Source organism: Podarcis tiliguerta (genome assembly GCF_965153285.1).
Source record: "Podarcis tiliguerta genome assembly, chromosome: 9".
Lineage (NCBI taxonomy): Eukaryota > Metazoa > Chordata > Lepidosauria > Squamata > Lacertidae > Podarcis > Podarcis tiliguerta.
In genome coordinates this window covers 1,019,851-1,043,619 of record NC_139542.1, presented here as the reverse complement: position 1 = coordinate 1,043,619, position 23,769 = coordinate 1,019,851, and the positions used below count along the sequence as shown (strand labels likewise).

The 23,769-nt window shown below is 49.5% G+C and overlaps 1 protein-coding gene across 3 annotated transcripts in view; it reads right to left on the bottom strand.

The window, feature by feature from the left end:
- Window positions 1-22,535, bottom strand: part of EXOC6B (exocyst complex component 6B) — a 310,152-nt gene extending 287,617 nt beyond the window's left edge. For all 3 annotated transcript variants that reach the window (XR_014501819.1, XR_014501820.1, XM_083398331.1), the window contains exon 1: window positions 22,322-22,535. Coding sequence is in view for 1 of the 3 variants with exons in the window: in XM_083398331.1 (XP_083254457.1) it covers window positions 22,322-22,419 (98 nt within the window). In the remaining 2 variants the exon portion in view is untranslated. The remainder of the gene's footprint in view (window positions 1-22,321) is intronic.
- Between the last annotated feature and the right edge of the window lie 1,234 nt (window positions 22,536-23,769).

Below are 23,769 nucleotides of genomic sequence, written 5' to 3'. Positions count from 1 at the left end.
CACATTCTGCCTGCAGAACTGGACAAGCCAGCAAGCAGACACAAGCAAAGAGCAATTGGCGTGAGCCCGTGTTAGAAACTCAGGTGTATAAGCTACGTGCCAAATGGATCTTTAAACCAGGGTTACAGTCACCAAAATGAAATATCTACTTGCCATTTGGGGTCCAGACAGTTCAAAGGTCGTATTTTTCAATATGACTATTTGGTTCCTAACAGATAGCACCCTACAGGATGTGTTGCTAGGATGTGAAAACAGGCTAGATCCAATTATCCCCAGGCATGCATGATGGGGGTGATGTCAGACACCATTCTGGCACCCAAGTATCTTCACCTGGTTGCAAGTGGCCAATAGCCAGGTGCAAAATGCGCCTGGCCAATTTCGAACACCGCCAATGAGCCACTTTCAGAGCATGTGCATGAATAATAGCATTGTTTAGGTCAACGTAAGACGCAAACTTCATCTAAACAGTCAGGGGAAATCCACAGGATGTGTGGGCTTCAGCCCGTGGACCCCAAGGTGACCATCTCCACTGCTAACATTTTCCATTCGATATATGCCCAGAGGCTTTGAGCCTGGACCTCTGGCTGACCAGGGAAAAGAAACTGTGAAGCCTCTGCTAAAGGCCAAGCCAATTAGAAGGAATAAACTCAGCCACCCTGGAGCTGCTAGCAGATCCAGACCCAGCTCCACCAGAAAGGAAATAGAGAACAATGCCTCCAATTTAAGCTACAGGAGAGCATTTTTGGTTTCAGCGTTCTTATTAGGGAACATGCCTTTTGTCATCTGGGGCTACGAGAGAAAGATGGGTTTTGGGGGGGTGGGGGAGATCGCATATGGCCTCAGCGAGTGCCAGGAAATGCAAGGAGCAACCCAGAAGGCAGGCGAGCCAGCCCTGCTCCAGCCAGCGCAGATCCCCCCAACTGAGAACTATGGAGAGGGAACTGGCCACAAGCGACACTTTTCGCTTCCCTCCTTGTGGAGGACACAATGGAAACAATTCCCCCCAGAACAAAAGCGGTGCGTCAGCAAGCAAGCCCGCCTCTCCCAGGCCCTTTCAAGTTGGAAGGACAGTTGATTCGCACCATGTGTAGGGTTGATGGGAACAAGCCCTACACCCAGGCGAGATAGATTTTAGCCCCTCCAAGCTGGTTGATATTAAGGGAGGGAGTGAATCATCTTTATGATGCGCTGTAAACAAAACACACTGGCCGTCACAACGGGAGGCATCCAGCAGTGCGCCGCAGCAGGGCTCGGAGCCGCTTGAAAGTGTTCGTGCCGTGTGGGCCATCGCTGGGAAAAGTGTTGCGCTCTAATGAGAGGCAGGCTCAGATGGAGGCGGCTGGGGTGTCCTTCACTCATTTCCGCTTTCCCTCGCATGGTGTTCCAGCACGGCCAGGCCTTCAGGAGGAACAGCGCAGGTGGCCAAAGAACCACTGCCCACAACACAGGCTCCCCAGACCCGTGGGGCAGCCAGCATGGAAAAAGCTGGCCTGTGTGAGCTGGAAGCAGCCAGAACCGTGTGGGATCTGGCCCACCCACCTACCCATTTAGGTGAAAGGATCCGCATTTAATCCCCTCTCTGTGTCTCTCTCTCATATATACACACCAACCTATGTAATCCAAACCAGGAGGCATCACAAACTAAGTAGAGGCCATTCAAGTTCCACTACCCTAAGGTGCTTGCGGAACAAATCTTTCCATATGACTCAAGGAAGCCATGCAAATAACTTCTTACCAGTAGCCCCCAAGTTCTGTGGCCGTTGAATATTTATTTATTTATACATACCCTGCCCATCTGGCTGGGCTTCCCCAGCCACTCTGGGCAGCTTCCAACAAAATATTAAAATACAGCAATCCATCAAACATTAAAAGCTTCCCTAAACAGGGCTCTCAGAGAGGGAACCACCAGAAGGCCCTCGGAGCTGGATCTCAGTGTCCAGGCTGAGAGATGGGGGTGGAGACGCTCCTTCAGGTATACTGGGCCGAGGCCGTTTAGGGCTTTAAAGGTCAGCACCAAAACTTTGAATTGTGCTCGGAAACATACTGGGAGCCAATGTAGGTCTTTCAAGACCGGTTTTAAGTGGTCTTGGCGGCCGCTCCCAGTCACCAGTCTAGCTGCCGCATTCTGGATTAGTTCTAGTTTCCGGGTCACCTTCAAAGGTAGCCCCACAGAGAGTGCACTGCAGTAGTCCAGGCGTGTGATAACCAGAGCATGCACCACTCTGGCGAGACAGTTTGCGGGCAGGTAGGGTCTCAGCCTGCGTACCAAATGGAGCTGGTAAACAGCTGCCCTGGACACAGAATTGACCTGTGCCTCCATGGACAGCTGTGAGTCCAAAATGACTCCCAGGCTGCACACCTGGTCCTTCAGGGGCACAGTGACCCCATTCAGGACCAGGGAGTCCTCCACACCTGCCCGCCTCCTGTCCCCCAAAAACAGTACTTCTGTCTTGTCAGGATTCAGCCTCAATCTGTTAGCCGCCATCCACCCTCCAACCGCCTCCAGACACTCACACAGGACATTCACTGCCGTCACTGGATCTGGTTGAACCCAGAGCCTTAAACAGGACCCATCAACAAGGCCTTCCCAAAAGCAATTTTGGGCGGGTGCAATTTCCACATGGCAATCTAATCCCCGGGGGGGGGGGGGAGGGGGCCAGGGGACCAAATCACCAGGTGAAGAAAATTCCCTTCTGATCCATCCTCATGTCTTTGAGCTGGAGCACTGGAGGAAGAGATGGAAGGTCAGAGTGGGAAGCAGTGGGGAAGAGGAGTGAGCGAGGTTGGAAAGCAGGCTTGAACTTCCCACCGTGTCCTGCTACTAAGAAGGGTGGATCCCTTCATTTATCAGCCCTCCAGGTGTCAACTCACACAAAACAAAGCGGTTTTTATGCTACTGTCACTGACAACTGAAAAGTCTGCCTTGCACGCAGTTCTACAGCACCCATTGCATTTTCCAGGAATCGCCACCCACATCTCATCAGCCCAAGTTTTCTAAGAGCTAAAGGGCTGAAACTTTCAGAGTTTGGTTCTTTTGAAATGTGGCCATTTCTCCCTGGGTACCCGTGAAGGCTGCAGCCTAAGTGGCCTTGTTGCACGCTGCCCATGCTGCTAGAGGGTGGTGATGCCTGGTCCATTTGCTTGTGCCAAGGGACTGACGTCTTAGCACAAGGGAGGGAGGAGAGGGAAATTAAGGAATGGGAGAATGAGAGACAAGAACAGTACCATGGGCATAATCCACGGGGAACACCTCCTGATCAAGCCCAGCAGCACGACCTCAATGCGTCCCCTGCAGAGGATGCGAGCTTCTGAACTATTCATAAGGTCACCCTGAGCTTGGCCTACATAAGCCACAAAGGACAGAACCGTCTGTAGTAGCCATTGTTAAAACATTTAAGGCTTCGTTAATTACTCGAATTAACTTTAGCCGCAAAATCCACAACTAGAAAAATCCACAACAAGGAAAAGTTGCTAATGAGCCCTAATTATCCTCTTGCCCTTCAATTTACAGCCCCAGCAAGACACGCAGCAGACTGAAGTAGCCCAGAAGCAAACTGGCACGCCTCCATGTTTAAAACAATCGCTCAGCTCTTCCCTTCAGAAGCCTAGTTAAGGCATATTGACTGTAGAGATCACCCTCTCCCTCTGCCAAGCAGGCACAGCTGGCTTAACCCCAGAGACTGCAAACAAGAATATCTTAAATGGTCCAATGCCCAGATACCGAGATAGCACTGTGGGCAAGACATGACTTCCCAGAACCGCAACACTGCCTGGAGGCTACCCTGTGTGGGCCTGCTCAAGGAGGGCAGCTCAACGACAGCCCTGGCCTAATCCCTCTCCTTCCCCAGATCACTTCTCTGCAGCTCTCACTGTGCCCAGATCGGAAGGGAAACAGTTTCTGCAGACCAGAGTGCTCTGTTCTTCTACTCAATAGGGACTGCATCCTTCCTCCCGGCTAAGGCGCCGGCCGCCAATTTGCTGAAACACTACTATTGATTAATGATACAGCATCACCAGTGTGGAGGGCGGGAGGGAAGAGTATATAAATCTTCCAAATTAATTTAAGCAAGTTAGCAGAACACTGGAACTGCCAGCAACGAGGAATGCAAGAAAGAGGGCCACCAAATCCCAAGCGATGGAATGCGAAGGAAGTACAGAACCTGTGCCAAGAATGTTCACCTTCCTGCCAGAGAACATATGGAGGATGTAAGAAAAGCCCTATGAGATATAAGGCATTAAAGGCAGCGCTTTTTTGCATGGCTGGTCTTTAGTGTTTTTAGCAAGGCACTCTTTGATTCTTTATTTTGCATCCTTTATTGCCTGCTTGTCTGTTCAAAGAACACATACAAGGGCGAAGTGAGCGCAGATCCCCCCAGAGAAGAGATCTAAGCAAGCCTGTCCAAGACGATGAATGCAGCACTGCAGGTGAGTTTCGGTCAAGGCAACATGCAGAAGCAAAGTACAGCACTATTGCTCAAGTAATGTGGAAAGGCACCAAGACACCGCTGCCAGGAATAACCGTTCTCTAGGCAAGGTACAAGGAGCTACAGAAGGCACATTCTGAAATTACATTGCCATCTAGTGCTGCAAAGAATAAATTACTTCCATTTTAAGCCCCTCCACACCCAACACTGCGGCCAACATTTTGCTAGTTTTTCCAAAGGGACCTGGAAGGCCTCACCCTGACCTGAGCACAAGAGAAACGGAAGCCAAGCCCGTTCATCAGGGGCAGATCCAGGTCATAACTGCACACACATTTCAGAGCGGGCACAGACCCACAAGGAGGGCAGCTTGAATGATAGCACATTTCCTCATAAATTGGAGGGAGGCTTCTGAGCTGCAGAAGGACCATTAAAGCACCAAGATGTGGGACAAGAGGCAGCAGCTGGATGTTTTAACTGTAATAAAAGCATTTGATGTACCCATAGGCAAGCTGTGTCCTAAAGACTGCAAAGTGTGTGGATCCAAGCAGCCTTTTTCACAGAAGTAGAGCACTGAACATGTGCCCGGCCTGCTTTGCCATCACAGCAGACCCTCAAGACAACACTTCTGCCACCAGACACAGCTTCAGCTACGTGCCCCAGGGTGGGGATATCTGCAATTTAAGGCATCCCTCAGCTGCTTAAATTCCCAGATTTTAAACTCATTGCTTCCAATGTTATCCATGGCATGTAGTCTAAGCAGGCTGCTCTCTTTGCAAAGGCCTTTTCAATACATATTTGCAGTTGATTCACATGTTTATACTCTGCTTTTTAAAGCCTAAATCTAAACCATCTACAGAGTAGAAAACAGCATTAAAATAAAAAATCAGTTTAGGAAAGGCTACAGCTGCTCTACCACCCTAAAATGGTAAAAGCACTTTTGGGCACTGCTGGGACAATCCAGGAGGAGCAACAGATCAAAGAGCACATCCATGCAGCGCTCCTTGGTCTCCAAGGAAATGCAATGCCATCCAAAATGAGTACTCCTGTCTTGCCTGAATTAAGCTTCAGAACAGCCACTGCCTGTCTAGATCAGAAGTGGAAAGTGTGTGTGCTCAGCGTACACTAATGATACCACAGTCAACCTCACCTAACCATTTCGCACGGATATTAAGAAGAGACGATGGGCCCTTGGGGCAACCCACAAGCCAACAGCCACAAGTTGCTGCAGCAGTCTCCCCACACAACACTCTGGCCTGCAAACACACACACACACCCGTCGCAGAACAGTGTCTTCCTCACCACCACCCGGGCACGTCCCAGGAAGGCAAGGCAGACGTGTATCACAGTTGCTTATATCAAGAGATGCAGAGAGAGTGAGGAGAACCAAACAGGAACACCAGGGATGCTCTGGGGTGCTTTTCAGCACCCATTCCTACCAGGCCTTGCCTAACTCCAGCTAGGATAACACATGAACAAAGTGAGGAAGGAGGCTTTACAGAACATCACTCTTCAGTCAGGCATCTGGAGCAAGCAGTAGGAGGCAGAAAACCCTAAGCTGGAGACCCTAACAGATCAGCCGTCCCCAGCCTGGCGCCCACGTCATCCCCAACTATGGATCATGATGGGCTGGGCCTGAGAAAAAATGGAGTTCAAGACAACAGAGGAACACCAGGGTCAGGAAAAGCTAGAAGTGACTGCTAAGGACCAGCCAGTGCTCCAATTTGTGCCTCTTAAGCCAAGCAAGCCGTTACTGGAACACCCCTTCATATTTCGTTTATTCCAGTTCATGCTCTTCCTCAGCCGCTGATTAAATTCAAAGGAACTGGCAAACGAAAAGCTTCACAGCAAATGCATCCATTGGCCTTTAGATGGCAGCAAAGCCACACTTTTCTTCTGAAATCCAGCATTCCTAAACCAAGATGCTCCAAGCTTTTCCTCTGTGCTTTCTCTTTCAAACTACTCTTCACAGTAGGCTGAAAAACTCCGATGAACAAGTCTAGCTAGTGGCCTGGATTTACGTAGTTGCTAAAAGGCCAAGTAGTTAAGTTTTGGGCCTCTGGGAAGTCCTCACACATTTCTGCTTAAAACTCGGTGTGCACAATTAATCAGAGGGCAGCAGTGACCACGTTTATTGCTGCCGCATTGCATTAGAGAGAACAGCACAGATTTGGCCTGGCTCATTTTAAGAGGCTGCTTACAGAGGTTTAATGGCAGACTGATGTCTAGTACAGACATCAACAAAAAGCCCTGCAAAGACAGTGGCTTGGGGCCGGCTGTGCACCAGGACTGCCGCTGTCCATTGAGACTGCGAGCGAGACACAGGAGGTGGCAGCTGCTGCCTCCAAGAGACCCAGAGGCCAAACTACTTAGACCCCCCAGAGTTCAAGCTGCCACTTGGAATTCTGCTCAAGAGCCAGAAAGCGGAGTCCGAAGACCAGACATGCACACGGCAGTCCTGCTGGCCTGACAGTGTTTGGTGCAGTGGAACAGGATATCCCACGGGAAATCATGGGGCAATTGTAGACAGAGCCAGGCACCAAGGAGCACCAGCTCTTAATTAAGATGCTCTGAGCCAACTGTGGAAGGAAGGAAGACATCCCTGGCCAGACAAGATCTTACAGTTATGATGCTCCTGAGATAGGGGGGCCGTCCCTCTCTCTCTAGGGCTGTCTTTACCCGGGGTGCAAGGGGTGCAGGGCACCCGGGTGCCAAATTCTGGGGGGCACCAGGTGCCCGCTGCTGAAGCCACCTAAATATCTACCTGTTATGAAATAATAAATAATTTTGACCAAGCTAGAAAAACAAAATACATATATACCTAGGTATTACCAAAATGTATACCTACTGTTTCACTAAAGGACTTTCGACTTTGTGCGCTCACTTAGCAGACGCACTGCGCCAGCGGCGGCACTTTTCATTCACAACGGCAGCGCTTGTCAGACTCAAAAACGTCGCTTGTCATTCCCAACGGTGTCGTGCACGCGAAATTAACTATTACATCAAAATCTTATGTTACGTATTGTATTGAGCTGCTATGCAGCAGTAGGGGCAGCGGCACCTTTGACACGACTTATGTTTCTCCTAAGTAGGTGCCTAAACAATACTTATAAGTATTATAAGTCCCTGCGGGACTTGACATCTTTCCGCAGGGCCTGCAAGACAGAGCTGTTCCTCCTGGCCTTTGGTTTGGACTCAGTCTGACCCTTATGTTTCCCTCCCCTTGTGGTTTTGATGAGGCTGCATTTTAATTTGCATTTTAACCTGTATTTTAAATTGGGGTTTTTTCCCCTATTATTTTTTTACTATAATTTTACTGTTGTTAGCCGCCCTTAGCCCAGCTCTGGGCAGAGAGGGCGGGGTATAAATAAAATTTATTATTATTATTACTATTATTATTAAGTGTCGTGGTGTTGTATACTTAAGTATAAGTGCATTGTAAATAAATGAGCAAATCAAAGTGTTTCTTTTTCCTCCCTTCTTTTGTAAACAAGAGATGAGGCGTAAGCGTGATGTCTGACATAAGCATAATAAAAGTTAATTTGGGGGCTAAACTAAATTTGGGGATGCTGGGCGGATCTTTGCACCCCAACGGCGCATATGCTAAAGACAGCCCCGTCTGTCTCCCCACCCTAACCCACACTTCACATCCCACTTGGCACTCCAGGCACCCCTGTGACTCTCTGCCTGTCCCTGAATGCCATATATTGGCATTCAACTACATGGCTCCCGCCATATGACGGTATGCATACTGTTCATATTCTTCTCTCGGGGGGGGGTGTCATCTTTTGAACACTGCCGGTTACTCCTGGCCATGTTAGGTTGCAACATACATGTTAGGAAGGGAAATAGCTTAAACCTGCTGTGCATTCCTTTCTAAGGTTCTGCAAATAAGTGGAAAACTAATTAAAAAGTGTTAAGAGCTTGCTATTGCACATTCAGTGGTTGTGAATTTTTTCTGTTCAAAGGATGATGGGCCCATGTGGAAAAAGAAGTTTGGGAGCTCTGGGCTGGGCAGAAATTGGTGAATTGCTCACAACAGCCCAGGGTTCCCATGTACATTTTAAGCCTGCTGTACTCAAAAGAACAAATGGGAGACACACTGGGAGATTGTCAGGGGATGGAAACCCAATTCCCCAGCCTCTTTCCTGATGCATTCATCTTGGAAGACCCAAAAATATAACCTGCTGCAAAATGAAGAGTGTCCAGCAATTAGATAACCCCCAAGCTATGGAGATCAAGGTGTAATTATGAGCATCCTTTGAACAAAAATAAAAAAAATGGGAAGGATAGAGGCTTCTTCCTGTATAGGTAGCATAGGAGACACACCGCAGCCCATTCGGCCAATTAGAACACAGGCTGTATAACAATTTCTGATCAGACCAGAAATGCAAATAGGAGTGAGCCCCACCTCCTCTCTGACGGCAGCCCTGTCTCCATTCTTGCCTGCCCACTTCCTGCAAATCTCCTTTTCTGGGAGCAGAATCTTTCTACAGACACCTTGCATCACGTAATAAAACCTCAGTGATTCACCACAAAGCGCCCTCTTCTATTCAGGAAACCCCTTCCAAATCAATGTCCATGTAGTTTCACCATCCACCACCTGAGGCGGCTGATGGGCTCCATGGCAGCTTCCGTCCTTTGTTCCCGGTTCCCCTCCTCCCTCAAGGAAAGAGATGGGGGGAGAGACACTTATACCCTGGAGGGAATCCAGCAGTTGACTCGCTGCTTCATAGGAAAAGACCATACGCACCCTGACCGTTCCAGGAATACATGCAAGAACATTGTCTTGATGGAAGACAAGGTCTGGCGTGGTTGGATCGTAAAACTCAGGGCAGATCCGCTTTGTTAACATTTAATTCTGATCCTGAGCAGCAAGCGCAAAGAGCCTGTTAAGAGTATCACCTGTCCTGGATCACCTTTCTTCGTTCCACCGCTCGTCTAGCAGCCAACAGACGTAACATTATGATAGGCCAGTAAATTTTAGGGCAATTCACTTAAAGATCTTCAATTGCTTTTACCTGCCAGCTCTCTTCTTGTTTAAATCTTTATTATCATTGCAGCTTCTGGTTTTCATATTGGCCACCTTGGACTACAAAAGGGGTCCACCTAGTCCAGCATCCTGTTTCCTACAGTGGACAACAAGATGCGCCAAAGGGAAGCCCACAACACTAAGGAACACCTTTTTAATATCTTCACAGACTTTCCAGGATATATTTTCGCATTATTCCAGCAATTGTTTTTAGTGGTGTCAACTGCCTTGTTGATTACTGCCGTTTTATAGCCTATTGTAAACCATCCTGGAAATTGTCTATTATTATTATTATCATCATCATCCCACCTTTTTCCCTAATAGGGACCCAAGGCAGCTCACAGTCGAAGGTGGTGTTAAAATATTTAAGAAATATGCAAACCCGCTAGCTTGCCTTGGTCCTGGTAGTGGTAGGATCAGAAGCACGCCTCCCGCGACTTAAGAGGGGCAGGGAGCGTTTGGAGCTCACCACCCAGAGGGGCACTGGGCTTCCCATCAACTCCTGGCTGCCCACCTTGGCACAAGCAGGACAAGCTTTGGCAGCTCTTTGCACTTCACGGATGGGCCATGCCTGACAGCCCCAGCAAAGGGTGTGGCAACCCTCTTCCGCTCCTACAGCTGGCGGCTAGGAATGCAATGGTGCAAAATCAGAGAAAGACACCTGACTGCCAGACAAAGCAATTTCCAGGAGGAAATAGGAGATTTAAATAGATTTAAACTACCCCTGAGGCAGGAGAGAGAGTGCGCCTCATAGAAAATCAGTTCATGCCCTTAACATAGATGCAACTGAGCACCAATGTGTTAACCTCAAGAAACCAAAGGTACCAGCAAGAAGGGCATCCTTATGCTGTTACTCCACGTGAAACGTTTTTTTAAAAATTGAATTTCTATACATTTTTTTAAAAAAACAGCACTGCCTCTGCAAATTCAAATGCCAACATTTGCTTATCATTTAATGCATTTATGGTTCAACTTCTTTCTGCCAAGGGAGTTTACAATTTTAAAACATTAGAGCGAACAATACTACAAAACACAGAACGGGAGGCTTCTCTCAGGCTGACAGATAGTCCCTTCCGGAGCAAGTGGAAGAAGCTCTCTAGCCTGAGTTTTCACCCCTTCTTGTTTCCTTCCACACTAATGCCTGAAACACGCCTCCTGCAAAAAAACCTAATTGTACTGCAAGGCTGTTTTTTTGTTTTGTTTTGCTGGGGGCCAGACAAGCTCTGAGATCGTGCCTGTGACTTTGCACCCTGAGGGCTCCCTTGTGCAAAGAGTCAGTGCAAAAGAGCGATGTGCACGCCTTCAGGGTTTCTTACATATTTAAAAGAAAAAAATAGGAAGCAACCTAGTCAAAGCCAGCATCCTGCAATGGAGTGAGTGTTTCCATAATTACGCATTTCAGAACCTATTTATAGGAAAGAGAAACCTAGCCCAGTTTTTACAAAGTTGTTAAGCAACCCCACAACCAACCAGCGCTCATTCTCTGCCATAGCTCAACCCAGAACCGGGTTTCAACAGGAGGGTTTAAGCCCCAAATATACAGAGTATTTTTTTTATAAAAGAGCACATACTTTTGAGCCTTTACCTCCCACATGAAACCGCCCCGACCAGGTCTTGAAGATCTAGAATTCTCCTGCCGAGATAGAAGTCATCGTGTCATGACAAGCTTGACACTTCTTCTTTGGAAATTAACCACTGCAAGCCACAAAAGTGAAGGATACCTAGTCTAGTCCTGTCTGCACACAGAGCCTGTCAAGCTCAGGAAAGAAAAACCCAAAAGTAGCACCGCCATTTAACTCTTCACGGCCAAGTAAAAAAGGAGTCAGTCTCCTGAATGGCATTAAGCTACAGCCACCCAAAGCAGCACATGGGTGTAAGTGGTAGCGTTTTCCTGAACGCGGATGGCAACTAGGGCGATTTTTAAAGAAAAATGTTGTAAAAATCCCCAAAAAGCTCAGCAACTTTGTCCCCGCCCCAAAGGAGCTGGCTTAACTTGCAGAGGGGGCCAGAAGCTCGCACACATGCACGACTTTTAAATAAAACAGCATTTCTTTTTTGTTGTTGTTAAGGCAGGCCTCTTTGCCGCTTACAAGTAAACATGGAATCAGGGCCTGCAAGGGGCATGTCCAGCAGGGCGGGGGTGGAAGACAAATAATAATAAAAAAATTATTATTTATATGCCACCCATTGACTGGGTTGCTCCAGCCATTCTGGGTGGCTTCCAGCAAAATATAAAAAGGCAATAAAACATCAAACATTGAAAACTTTCCCATAGAGGGCTGTCTTCAGATGTCTTCTAAAAGTCATATAGTTGTTCATTTCCTTGACATCGGAAGGGAGGGCGTTCTACAGGCCAGGCGCCACCACCAAGAAGGCCCTCTGCCTGGTTCCCTGTGACCTCACTTCTCGCAGGGAGGGAACTGCCAAAAGACCCTTGGAGCTGGACCTCAGTGTCCTGGCTAGACGATGGGGGTGGAGATGCTCCCAATCAACCCTAATAAAAACGCTAAGCCATTAATGGAAAGTGAGGCCTTCAGACATGACATTCCAGTACCAGATGAGAGAACTCCGTATCACCAAGCGAAGAAGCCAACCCAGCTGTCCTACCACAAGGGTGGTCCGACTCCCGTCGCACAGGGTCCCATGATGTGCTTGAAATCTACAGAGCAAGAATGCCTTCTCAGGACCAATGAACCCGTTAGGAATAACCCCCCTCTGTAAGGATCCCTGAAGGATCAAGGTGTGGGATGTGCTAACAAGACCCACAGCCAAGGCCTGCATGTCCCTGCCCTCCCACAGGGAATGTTTGCCCTCCATTCAAGCAGCGCCTGCCTGCATGATTTCATCAAGGAGACTCATTTCTCTGAGATTCCCTGTAGGAATAACTAACCTAATTAGAGCTTGCTCATTTCCACTTCTAAGTTGCATCTTGTTTTCGCTCCCAACTCCTCTGCTAAAGCTTAACGCATCAACCAAGGGAAACAGAAAGAGAGACCTTTACAGAGGAGAGCCATGGCTGCCATTTATTTATATACTGTACCACTTAATAGCAAGACTATGGTATTGCCAGTAAGGAGTTTACAAAAACAAGAAAGAGTCACTGCTCTTTTGATAATTCAACACATGTACAAAATATCCAGAAAACTGGATGGCATGGGGTTAAAAAGTTGGGTTACTTGATAGGGAATGACCCAGGTGCAGAAACCCTCCAGCAGCTGAACCCAGCCCTTTGCACTCAACTGTTAAAAAATGCTAATGCACAAGGCAACCTGAATTGCGCCTAGAGATTATGGCAGCCGGCCACACCTAGGAAGGCAAGGGACATCCAACATGCAGAACCTGCCACCCGGCCACACAAGGAAGGTGAAAATTCAAATGCTTAACTTTTCCCAGACTGTGAAGTTTTTATATACTTATAAAAAATATATACTGCTATTTACTTATTTTTTTAATTAAAAAATTATACATAAACCCATTTTTAATAATTTTAAAATCAGAGATCAACTATTGCAGAAGGGTGTTTTCTTAATTGCCAGTATAAACTTGGCAGCCTAGAAAGGTTTTCAGCCGGCGCTTGAAGGTTAGAGCAGAAGGCGCCTGCTGAATCTCTCTTGGCAGAGCATCCCGCAGAACTGGGCTGATGACACGCAGGCTTGGTTTCCTGTTGCTGCCAAATGATCCTTGCCTATTCAGGGGGTGGCCAGCGGTGCTGGTGCGGATGATCCCAGGGAGGGAGCTGTTGGGGTGCAAGGGTCCAGCTGGTCTCTGAGGTGCCCTGGACACAAGTTGTTCAGGACCTCTTAAATTAACACAAGGCCCTTTTTGGTGCTTAGGTTCCAGGTCAGTTTATGAGGACCAAATGCTGTGCTAACTCCATTCCCCTCTCTGCTGCGTAATGCAGTCCCCACACTGATGAACAAACCAGGCTCCCAAGAACTTCTGCAGAAGCTCTGAGGCCTCTAAGGAGCCTTAAGGGGGAAAGCCAAGGAAGGCATAAGCCAGCCAGCTAGAGCATCTGCATTTTGCTTCCCCTGGCAGGAGGGCTAATTCCCTGCCAGTTCCATTGGGTCAGCAGCCGGCAACTCCCCTGGCTGAAGAAGCCCTTGTCCAAAAACATTTGCACAAGCATTTGCTCTCCTCCGGAGCGCACACAGAATGGCACTGTCTGGACGCCAAGGTAATCTGAGCTCCCTCAAGAACCAGCTCCTGCCTTCTGTTTAGTCATTGTCTGCAGACCTTCAGTCCGGTCGCTCGGCAGCCTGGGCAGGGCTTGTGTGTCAGAGGCCTCCTATTCCTCAAGCAAAGCCTGATGTGCTGCGAGAGGATTCACCCTTCCCACACCAAGTGAGTCACCGCGAGGGAGCCTATGCGTTCTTCTGATGTCATCCTCCCGTCGGTGCATTTCTGCAGCTTCAGCTCCAAGTCTCTCCAAAGCACCGCCATTGGCCACAGCAAGAAAAAGGCAGACCCAGAACTCTGGCCAATATAAGTTTCAAAAGTGGGAGTGGTCCCTACTCGCAAATTAATAGTCAAATGTAACAAAAACTAATCCATAGGGACCACACTCACTTTTGAAACTTATATTGGCCAGAGTTCTTGGTGTGCTTTTTTCTTGGTATATTTATTAACAAGATTGGCCACAGCAAGCCACAGTTTTTGGTATCCCTGCTGCACACTTCTTCCGCACGAAACAACATCCACACACAGTGTCTTTGGGGATTTAAGCCCTCCGCCTTTGGGGCTTCCAGTGCTGCTCCATGTGCCAAACAGACTAGTTTAGGAGGCTTCAGAAACGACTTACTTAACTTATGAAAGATCTGCTTCATCAGTTTGCTTGATAGGTAGTTCTTAAGAATGTCTCAGCTCGACTCCTCCTCGACAGCACCTCCTGAAAGGGTGATCGCTGCCTTTCATCTGCAAAGAGTACATCTGAAAGCTTCCAACAAAATGTCACTGCTACCCACTATGGCACCTAAACGCAGGTGGCAAAGGTTTCCGTTACCCAAAAGTAGAATCTTCTAATAGCACTTGGTGTTTCACAGAGCTTGGCTCATTCATCCTCACAAGAGTTTCCAGTCACTGGTATTCCCACTTTACAGACGCAGGCCAAGTAGTGACAGACGCACAAGTTTAATAATAATAATAATAATAATAATAATAATAATAATAATAATAAATTTGATTATTTATACTCTGCCCATCTGCCTGGGTCTCCCCAGCCACTCTGGGAGGCCTCCTGTACATATAAAAACATAATAAAATGTCAGACATTAAAAACTACCCAATAAAGGGCTGCTTTCAGATGTCTGGCGGGAGGGCGTTCCACAGGGAGGGTGCCATCACCGAGAAGGCCCTCTGCCTGGTTCCCTGTAACCTCACTTCTCACAGTGAGGAAACCACCAGAAGACCCTCGGAGGCTGAACACATTTAAGGCCATGAACAACTATTCCCTATACTGACTCACTCTCAGCCATTAAGCCTAGACAAACAGAGTCATTTGCCCTCCAGATATTTTGGACTACAACTCCCATCAGCCCCAGCCAGCATGACCAATAGTCAAGGATGATGGGAGTTGTAGTCCAAAATGCATGGAGACCACTCGGCTTCAGATGGCTGAAATCACATTTGTAAGACCCAAAGTAATTATTTATAGCTTTTGACAAATACAGAACAATGATTAACTCCATATATATGCGAACTATCTGTAGCTTTCCAGCTCATTCTCACAAGTCATTACAGCCCTGTATGGTAGACCAATCAGTAACTTCTCCCTGTCTTTATAAATGCAAAACTAAGACACTACTGTTCTCAAAGCCATACAGATAAATAGGAAAATGACACCAAGTACAAGCCCAACAAAACCACGTACGTACAACTGCACCTGAAATCCCATCCATGCTGACCCAGAGGTGAGAGCCACTTTGCTTAACCAGACTTACTCCTAGATAGGTGTGCACAGGATTTCCGTCTTTGTTCATAATAAGTCTGCAATTCACTCTTGAAGGGAATAGACAGATGTGAAATCCAACAGGGCAAGTTTTGATCAAGTCCTTCTGATTTTTCGAAGAGCCCAGCCGGAACAGGAGGCCTTCCCTCCTATCCCACCAAAGAGGTAAATGGTCACAATCCAGAATCAAACCGCCCCTGCAGCCTTGAGGCTCGAATTGTAATCGCCAAAGAAGAAGCCACGTCTGAAGACAGGAAGATGCCTCCTGCCCAGTCAGACCCATCTAGCAAGGGCAGCTGTTCTCCAAAGGCCTTGCCACACCTTTCCCTGGATGCCAGCATCATCTCAGCCGCCCAGCAAAGGGCCCTTCCCAAACGCACTTGCAAAGGTGAGGAAACCTTTTTTGCAGATTTCCACCCTTGGGACACTCAGCAGATTCCATTGTGATATTCTGAGAAACCCGAAGGGAACACCCTGAAAAAGGACCATCTCCCCCACCCCACCCCTTGGAAGAAGCTGCCTCTTCACTGAGAGCAGCTGGTGAGCCCGTCTGCTAGAGTCACCTTGCCCAAACCCGTCTGCAGACAGATCACCTGTAGGGAAGAGCCAGGTGGTGCTGCATCTGACCTCCTGGTCTCCACCACCACCCTAGAATTCCCCAGTTCCATTCAGAAAGGGAAGGGGGAGCCCCAGCATTGTCTCTTAGGAGAGCAGGAGGAGGCAAGCGGGAAACAGAATTATTATTATTATTATTATTAATAATAATAATAATAATAATACCCCGCCCTCCCCAGCCCAAGGCCGGGCTCAGAGTGGCTAACAAGCAGTAATAAAAACAAGTTGAATGATTACAACTTAAAAACAAAATTAAAATACAACATTAAAATATTGAAACATTAAAATATTAAAATGTAGCCTCATCGCAGGAGGAGAAGGAAAAGAAAAAAGAAAGAGAGGGAGGGAATCAAATTGGCTCCAAGCCAAAGGCCAGGCGGAACTACTCCGTCTTACAGGCCCTGCGGAAAGAAATCAGATCCCGCAGGGCCCTGGTCTCAAGAGACAGAGCGTTCCACCAGGCCGGGGCCAGTGTTGAAAAGGCCCTGCCTCTGGTTGAGGCTAATCTGACTTCCTTAGGGCCCAGGACCACTAGGGTGTTGCTATTTATGGACCTTGAGGCTCTCCGTGGGGCATACCGGGAGAGGCGGTCCCGTAGGTACGAGGGTCCTAGGCCGTGAAGGGCTTTAAAGGTCAAAAGCAGCACCTTAAATCTGACCCTGTACTCAACCAGGAGCCAGTGCAGTTTGAAAAGCACTGGTTGAATATGCTCCCATGGCAGAGACCCCGTGAGGCCAGTGAACAACCTCCATGGTGTTTTTGCTCCACGCCGTGGCTCGGTGGGGCCCAGTTTGAGATATGTAAAGGGATCCCTGACCGTTAGGTCCAGTCGTGACCGATTCTTTATTGGCCAAGGGTGCCGGCGTACAGCTTCCGGGTCATGTGGCCAGCATGACTAAGCCTCTTCTGGCGAACCAGAGCAGCGCACAGAAATGCCATTTATCTTCCCGCCGGAGCAGTACCTATTTATCTACTTGCACTTTGACGTGCTTTCAAACTGCTAGGTTGGCAGGAGCTGGGACCGAGCAACGGGAGCTCACCCCGTCACAGGGATTCGAACCGCTGACCTTCTGATCAGCATGTCCTAGGCTCTGTGGTTTAACCCACAGCGCCACCCGCATCCCTTGAGTTATGTAGAGGATGTGAATACAGGAACAATCATGCAAGAAATAAAATGTATGGTACAGGCAAAAAGTTTCAAATGCCCAAGCTTTAAGTGAGCAGGTGAGTCCATTTTGTCCCAACCCTACTGAATTCCCACCCACCCACAATAACTGGCAGAGACGGGTCTAACTGAGTTTTGCTAAAAGGGAACCCAGAAAGCTCCCCAAATCAGGTCATCCTCCTGGGGCGCGACTGAAGGTCCCAAGCAGAGCAGCGGAAGCAATGGCATCGGCTGCCTCCCCAGCTGTGGTTTTGTTTGCATCTTGGAAGAGGAGAGAGGAGTTGGCAGCTGCACTCCCTGGGCAGAGAAGGGAAGCATCGCAAGAAGCACGGGGAAATGTCTGAGAGAACAAAGAACAGAAGCATTGACTGATACCACCACACAGCAGCGTAACTGGACCCGTGAACTCTGGCCTCGAAATTAGCTCTGAGAGCGCTTGAAATTCTGAATCACAAAAAAAACCAGCTCCAAGAGCAACTTCTAGATTCTAGAATCCACTCTGGAAAGATTTGCACGGAGTGCCTGGCACTTGATCTCCCAGTGCTGTGTTTGCCCGTTATCAAAGAACAGCAGCACATTATATAAATACTTTGGAAGCAGTTGCAACAAGCAGACTTAAGTAGTGGGCACTTAAAAATAAAACAGTCCGACACAAGATAACGTCTCAGAAATGAGATGGGAATGCGCATGCCAGGGCCTGAAATATGACAGCCAAACTATACTGGTACAAACGCCTCAAGCAGACGGGAGGTGAGAGGAGGCAACCGACCCCAGCTCAGTGTTGCAGCGCTCTTGGCAGAACCCTGGGTCACTCCTCTTTCTCTCTTCTCCAGTTCAGCGACAACAACCGGGATGGCTGCATCTTGAAATCATTATTCTCAGGGCAGATTGCAAGTCAATAAAAACAGAGCAGGTAAAAATATACTGAACATCAACCGAAGATCAATCCTAAAATAGAGCCAACACAACTCCTTGCAGCTAGAGAAACTAATGCTAGCAACCTGAAAGAGCCAAGACAAACAGGCAGGTCCCAAAATGTCCATGCCAGGGGAAGGCATTCCCTAACTGGGGGGCCACCACAGAGAAGTCCCTCTCCTCCCGCATCACCTCCAGATGTTCCTCAAAAAGGACCTCCCAGTTCTAAGGGACCGGGCAGGATGATCCAGGGACCACAGTTCCTTCAGATGCTTGGGAAGGGACTCTGATACGAGCAGAGGGGAAAGCGCAATTACTGCCCAAAGCCACGAACTGTCCAAAACCTGTATTTCAGCAGCACAAAGGAAAAGCTGGAAAGGGAGTGAACAAGGTTATACTCCAGGTCTGTGGGGTGGGGGTTAATGCTTTGAGAGTGGGTACCAAGGAATTGGAAACTGATTTTCTCCCTCAGCCATCTCCCTCTAGAAAGGAATATCCAGGTGAAGACCAAGGCATTTAAGACCCGTTTGCATTTTTCTGCTACAGTTTCTGCCTGCCCTCTACTGCCTCATGCCTTCATCCTCTCTCCTCCTCCTCCTCCTCCTCCCTTGAAGCCCTGAAGGAAACCTCAGGCACCCACCCCACCTTGTTACGCTACAAACAAAGCCAGGAATCCAGCCCTGTATAGTTTAATGAGACTCCCCCCTGGGAATACTGCTCACCATGTCCACGAAATGCTAGTGTCTGTTGTCCAGTGTTTTCACAAAAACCATCTCCAGGAGGCATCAGCTGAATCTCCCGGCCTCCTCTCTGGGGGCCACATGCTGCTGGAGTGCGGGGCCGATTCTGACACATGTGCACACCAGGATGCGCACACTGGGGCAGCCTCCCTCTCCTCAGCTGGTCTGCGTAGGTCAGCTGAGAAGGGAGACATTATTGCCCCCTCCACACTCATCAAATGAATTATTATTATTATTATTATTATTATTATTATCCATCTGATGATCAGCGGTGGGGGCAATTTGCATCCCCATCAGGCACTAGACAGGGTAGAAGCGTTTAAACCTCCCTGTCTATTCCAACCTCCCTGTCAATTTTAAAGAAACCTTGGTGGGGGCTGCCTGGTGCAAGAGCCGAACAATTTGCTGGCGAGAGGAGTGCTCATCAGGCCCCTGGGCATTCACTACCTCTGCATCACACAGACATACACTGTGATGTACAATGTCACTTTCCCATCTGGGAGTCTCACATTGCCTATGCCGCTCAAGGGGGACCCTTTCTGTTTCCTGGGCAAGAGAAACCAGGAAGGAGACATTCTTGTGTGGAAAAAGAGCTCAGGGGCAGAAGAACGACTCAGCTGTGCAGAAGCACCTACTGCCATCAGATAGTGCTCAGCGAGGCATCTTACATAAAGCAGAAAGGCAGCCAAATAGCCAGGAACCAATAGGTTTAGACAGAAAGGATAATCAAGTTATGATTTCATATTTACACGCTTAAATGAGAATAATAAAATGTTTCACAGTCACTGTCTCAATAACCCTTTAAGATGCTGGGAGGGGAGGTAACCAGCAAATTAATGGCTGCACAGAGCTTTGAGGAGGCGACTTACAAATTCAGATTGCGTTCTTCATCATACCATGCCAGCTGCCTGTCACTACACAGAAAAAGGCACCGTTCCAAATGAAAGGATCATTAAATTAAGAGAAAATTTGGAAACACAACACCAATCAATATACCATTATCAGATGCTATGACCAAGTAAAATGTGAAGTAATTACTTCCGTGACTGAGCATGAGGGAAGATTAAAGTGCGGTTCTTGTCCGAGTCTCCCAAGGACAACAGAGATCCCTTGTTCCAGATAAGAGCAACTCCTTGGAACTGATTCACTAGGCAGCTAGCAGGGTCCTCAAAGGAACGGAGGCAGCCTGGGACTTGCTCCCGAGTTCATCCATTGCTGCAACTACAGGATTAAGACAGCCTCTCCAGGAGTGGGATCCTCTTGACTAAAGTGAGGAAAGCATTGATGGAGTGACCAGGGAGGGCAGAGACTCACACCGGACATCTTCCTTTGGTTGTGGAGCCGCAGAAAGTGAAGGAAGGCAGGTGAAAAAATGAAGGGGCACTGGAAAAGTGAGAGCATTCGGAACACACCCAGATTTTAACACCTGCCTCTTCCATACAGTCATCTCCAGGACTCCAGGACATTTGAATCTATTGGCATTTACTTCCTCTCACAAATCGAGCCAGCCAGGAACAAAAACGCAGGCAGGCAGGCAGGCAGGCAGGCACACCCTCCAACACAGCGGAAGGGAAGCCAACGGAAAGCCAACTTCAAAGCTAAACCTTTGCTACGTGATAAGCACAATTTACATACGGGTTTCCGCACTTTTACCTATGCCGAAGGGCCCTCTGGAAGGAACACAGGACCTCCGAGGCAGCCCAAAGACTCTGCGCACAGGTAAGATCCACAGGACAAAGCACCAAGCAAAGTGTCCCTCTTCCTGCTAGAGATCAAAACAATTACACAGAGGGTATTTCAGAGCAAAACCCATCTAAAACATGTCACTGACTAAGTCCATCTGTCTGAAGTTTTCTTTAAAAACACAGGCGCTTGAAAAGTTTTGAAAAATTAACACGCTGCACATGGGCTCTCAAAACCCTCAGCAAGCGACAAAAAGCACAAACGGAAACCATTTTCGAGCCTTAAGAAGAGTGCGACTGGACCGGAAGAAAGGCCAACAACCTGATGGCCACAGTGGCCGACCAAGCGGACGTCTTTGGGAAGTCCACCAGTAAGACACAAATGTCCTCTCCTGGTGTCCTGGAGGCAGAAGGTGACCATCCTGACCAGCAGCCACTCCTCTATGAATTTCTCTAGACCCTTTTCAGAACTATCCAAGTCAGCACCCATCACTGCCTCCTGGGAGAGCAAATTCCAGTTTTAAAATTCTCCCCACTCCAGAGGTTGCTGCAAGCAAAGGCACAAGCACAAGGGCAGGGGGAAAGAAGCAAGTGCACAGTTCTTTTGCTCCACAGCTGTGGGGTAAAAGGGAATGGCAGTGTCTAGATATCCCATCTCAGATCATCGGTCTCAGGGTGTGGGATGGAGCTAAGCAGATCCGGCTCCGATCAGCGCCTAGATGGAAAACTGCCTGGGAGCCCCATGTAAGCATTAGAACTGGGGTATAAATGGAATAAACTCTGTGGGAAAGGAAGGTTAATGTGGAGAAGTCGGGGCGGCACGAGGCAGAAAGGAACAGCCCTGCCTGGACACCCATCATAGTCAGGGGGCAAAGTGGCACCTCCTCCCACTGGCCCTGAAACAGACTGCAGGATTCCCTGGTCAGGGTCTTGGCTACTCCGTGGGGGCCCTCTGGAGGCTGATGGGCTCCAGCTCCCATCATCCCTGTCAACAAGCCATGCAGACTGGGGATGAAGGCGGTTGGGAGTCCAACAACAAGCCTGATGAGGAACGGTTGAAGGAGTTGGGGGTGTTTAGCCTGGGAGTGAAGAGACTGAGCGGTGACACGAGAGGCATCTTCAAGTATCTGCCAGCGATGTTTCCATGCGGCTTGCTACAAAGTTACGGACGGGGCACGGAAAGGCAACAGAATGACAGAACCATATGGCTGGAAGGGATCCCAAGGGTCATCCAGCCCAACCCGCTGCAATGTGGGGGTCAGGGGAGGGGTGGTTTGAAGGATGCCTCCGAAACTTAGCAGCCGGGAACCCCAAAGCGAGGGGGGTCTCCCAGCTCCCCCTTGAGTCTTCCTGTCCCGGGCGCCCAGACTGGCACCTGCCTGAGAAAAGGGTGAGGGCCAAAAGGGGGGCTTTGGGCCTGATCCAGCAGGCAGGGTCTTTTCTGGAGGAGAACTGCCTCTGATGTCAGAGGGGACCCAGGGAGGGGGGAGAGAGAGAGAGAGAGAGAGAAGCAGCGGGGGGGGGGGGGCTGCACCTACACGGCGACCCCAAAAGAGGGAGACCCCAGAAGCCCCTTCCTCCCCGACCCCTCCTGCTCCAAGCCCCGCCCGGGGGGGGCGGGGTTGACCCTCTGCCCACCTCGGGAATGATGATGGGGGGGCAGGGGGGGCCCGCGGGGGGGAGGGGGTCCTGGGGGCGAGGAGGGGTCCAGCGAGGGGGGGAGGGGGCTGGAGAGGTTGCCACGGCGACCGAGCCCTCCCCCCTGGGTGAGGTGGGGTGTGGGGACGGGGGGGGGGGCGGGCACCTGAGGGTGGGCCCCAGGCAGGCCGTGTCGGTGCTGTCCACCTCGCGCAGGATCCGCTCGTGCTCGGCCGCCGTCTCGGGGCTCTCCGGCTCCGCCATCCCGCCGCCAGCCGCTCCCTCCGCCCAGCCCGGCCGGACACAGGCAGGCAGCAGGCGGCCCGCCTAGGCCGCGCCCCCCTCCCAGCCGTAGCAATGGCAACGGCGCCGCACGGCCCGCGCAAGGCCTGCCGGGAAGTGTAGTCCTCAAGGGAGGCGGGGCCGGAGGAGCGACGCGCTGCGCTTCCGCGGGACGTCGCCGGCCGCTCTAGGCCGAGGGGTCTCCGGGGCGAAGCATTAGCGGCGCCTGCTGGCCAGGAGGCGCCTCTCGGCTGCTCGGCTGGAGGCGCCGTGCGGACGCCGCGGTGCAGAAGCGGGTTTTGTGACGGCTGCTCCGGACAGAGAGGAGAGGAGCTGAATGAGTGGCAGGCAGCCTTTATTCATGATTTATAAACCACCCTTTATAAATCAATCATGATTTATATTCATGATTTATAAACCACCCTTCAGCCTGTTACGGAAGTTACGGGGGGGGGGGGACATCTTTAAAGTTAAATATTACAAATACTATGCCTGAATGTATCCTTTCTACTTGACAGCTCAGGGAAGTTACCTAGCTTTAAAAATAATATAAAATCATCTCCTTTCGCAGTTTCCTCCATTCCAGTGCTATTTTCCCCTTGAAAAAGGACTCCAGGAAGTTCCCGGAGGTGACAATTGCTGGGCTCATTGTTAGCCAAGGGAAGCCAAATCTCATCACCAGACTTGCCAAGGGGTCCAGACATGCAAAGGAACTTCTATTGTACTTTTGGGTGGTGGGTACTTAAGACATATTTGTCTATGCTAATCTTATACCTGGGTCTTGCCCTCCCATGTCTGCTTATGCTCATCTTGTACCAAGGACTTGTCTGGACCTGTTTGCCAAGGTAAAACTAGTGTAACCCCTGTCTATACCTTAGACAGGTAAAGGTACCCCTGCCCGTACGGGCCAGTCTTGACAGACTCTAGGGTTGTGCGCTCATCTCACTCTAGAGGCCGGGGGCCAGCGCTGTCCGCAAACACTTCCGGGTCACGTGGCCAGCGTGACAAAGCTACTCTGGCGAGCCAGAGCCACACACGGAAACGCCGTTTACCTTCCCGCTAGTAAGCGGTCCCTATTTATCTACTTGCACCCAGGGGTGCTTTCGAACTGCTAGGTTGGCAGGCGCTGGGACCGAGCAACAGGAGCGCACCCCGCCACGGGGATTCGAACCGCCAACCATGCGATCAGCAAGTCCTTAGGCGCTGAGGTTTTACCCACAGCGCCACCCGGGTCCCTAACTCCTGTCTACCCCTCCCCTTTTGTGATATGTCAGTGATGTAGCAATGATGCTGTATGAACTGTATTCTGGGATATGGTGGGAAAGATTTAGA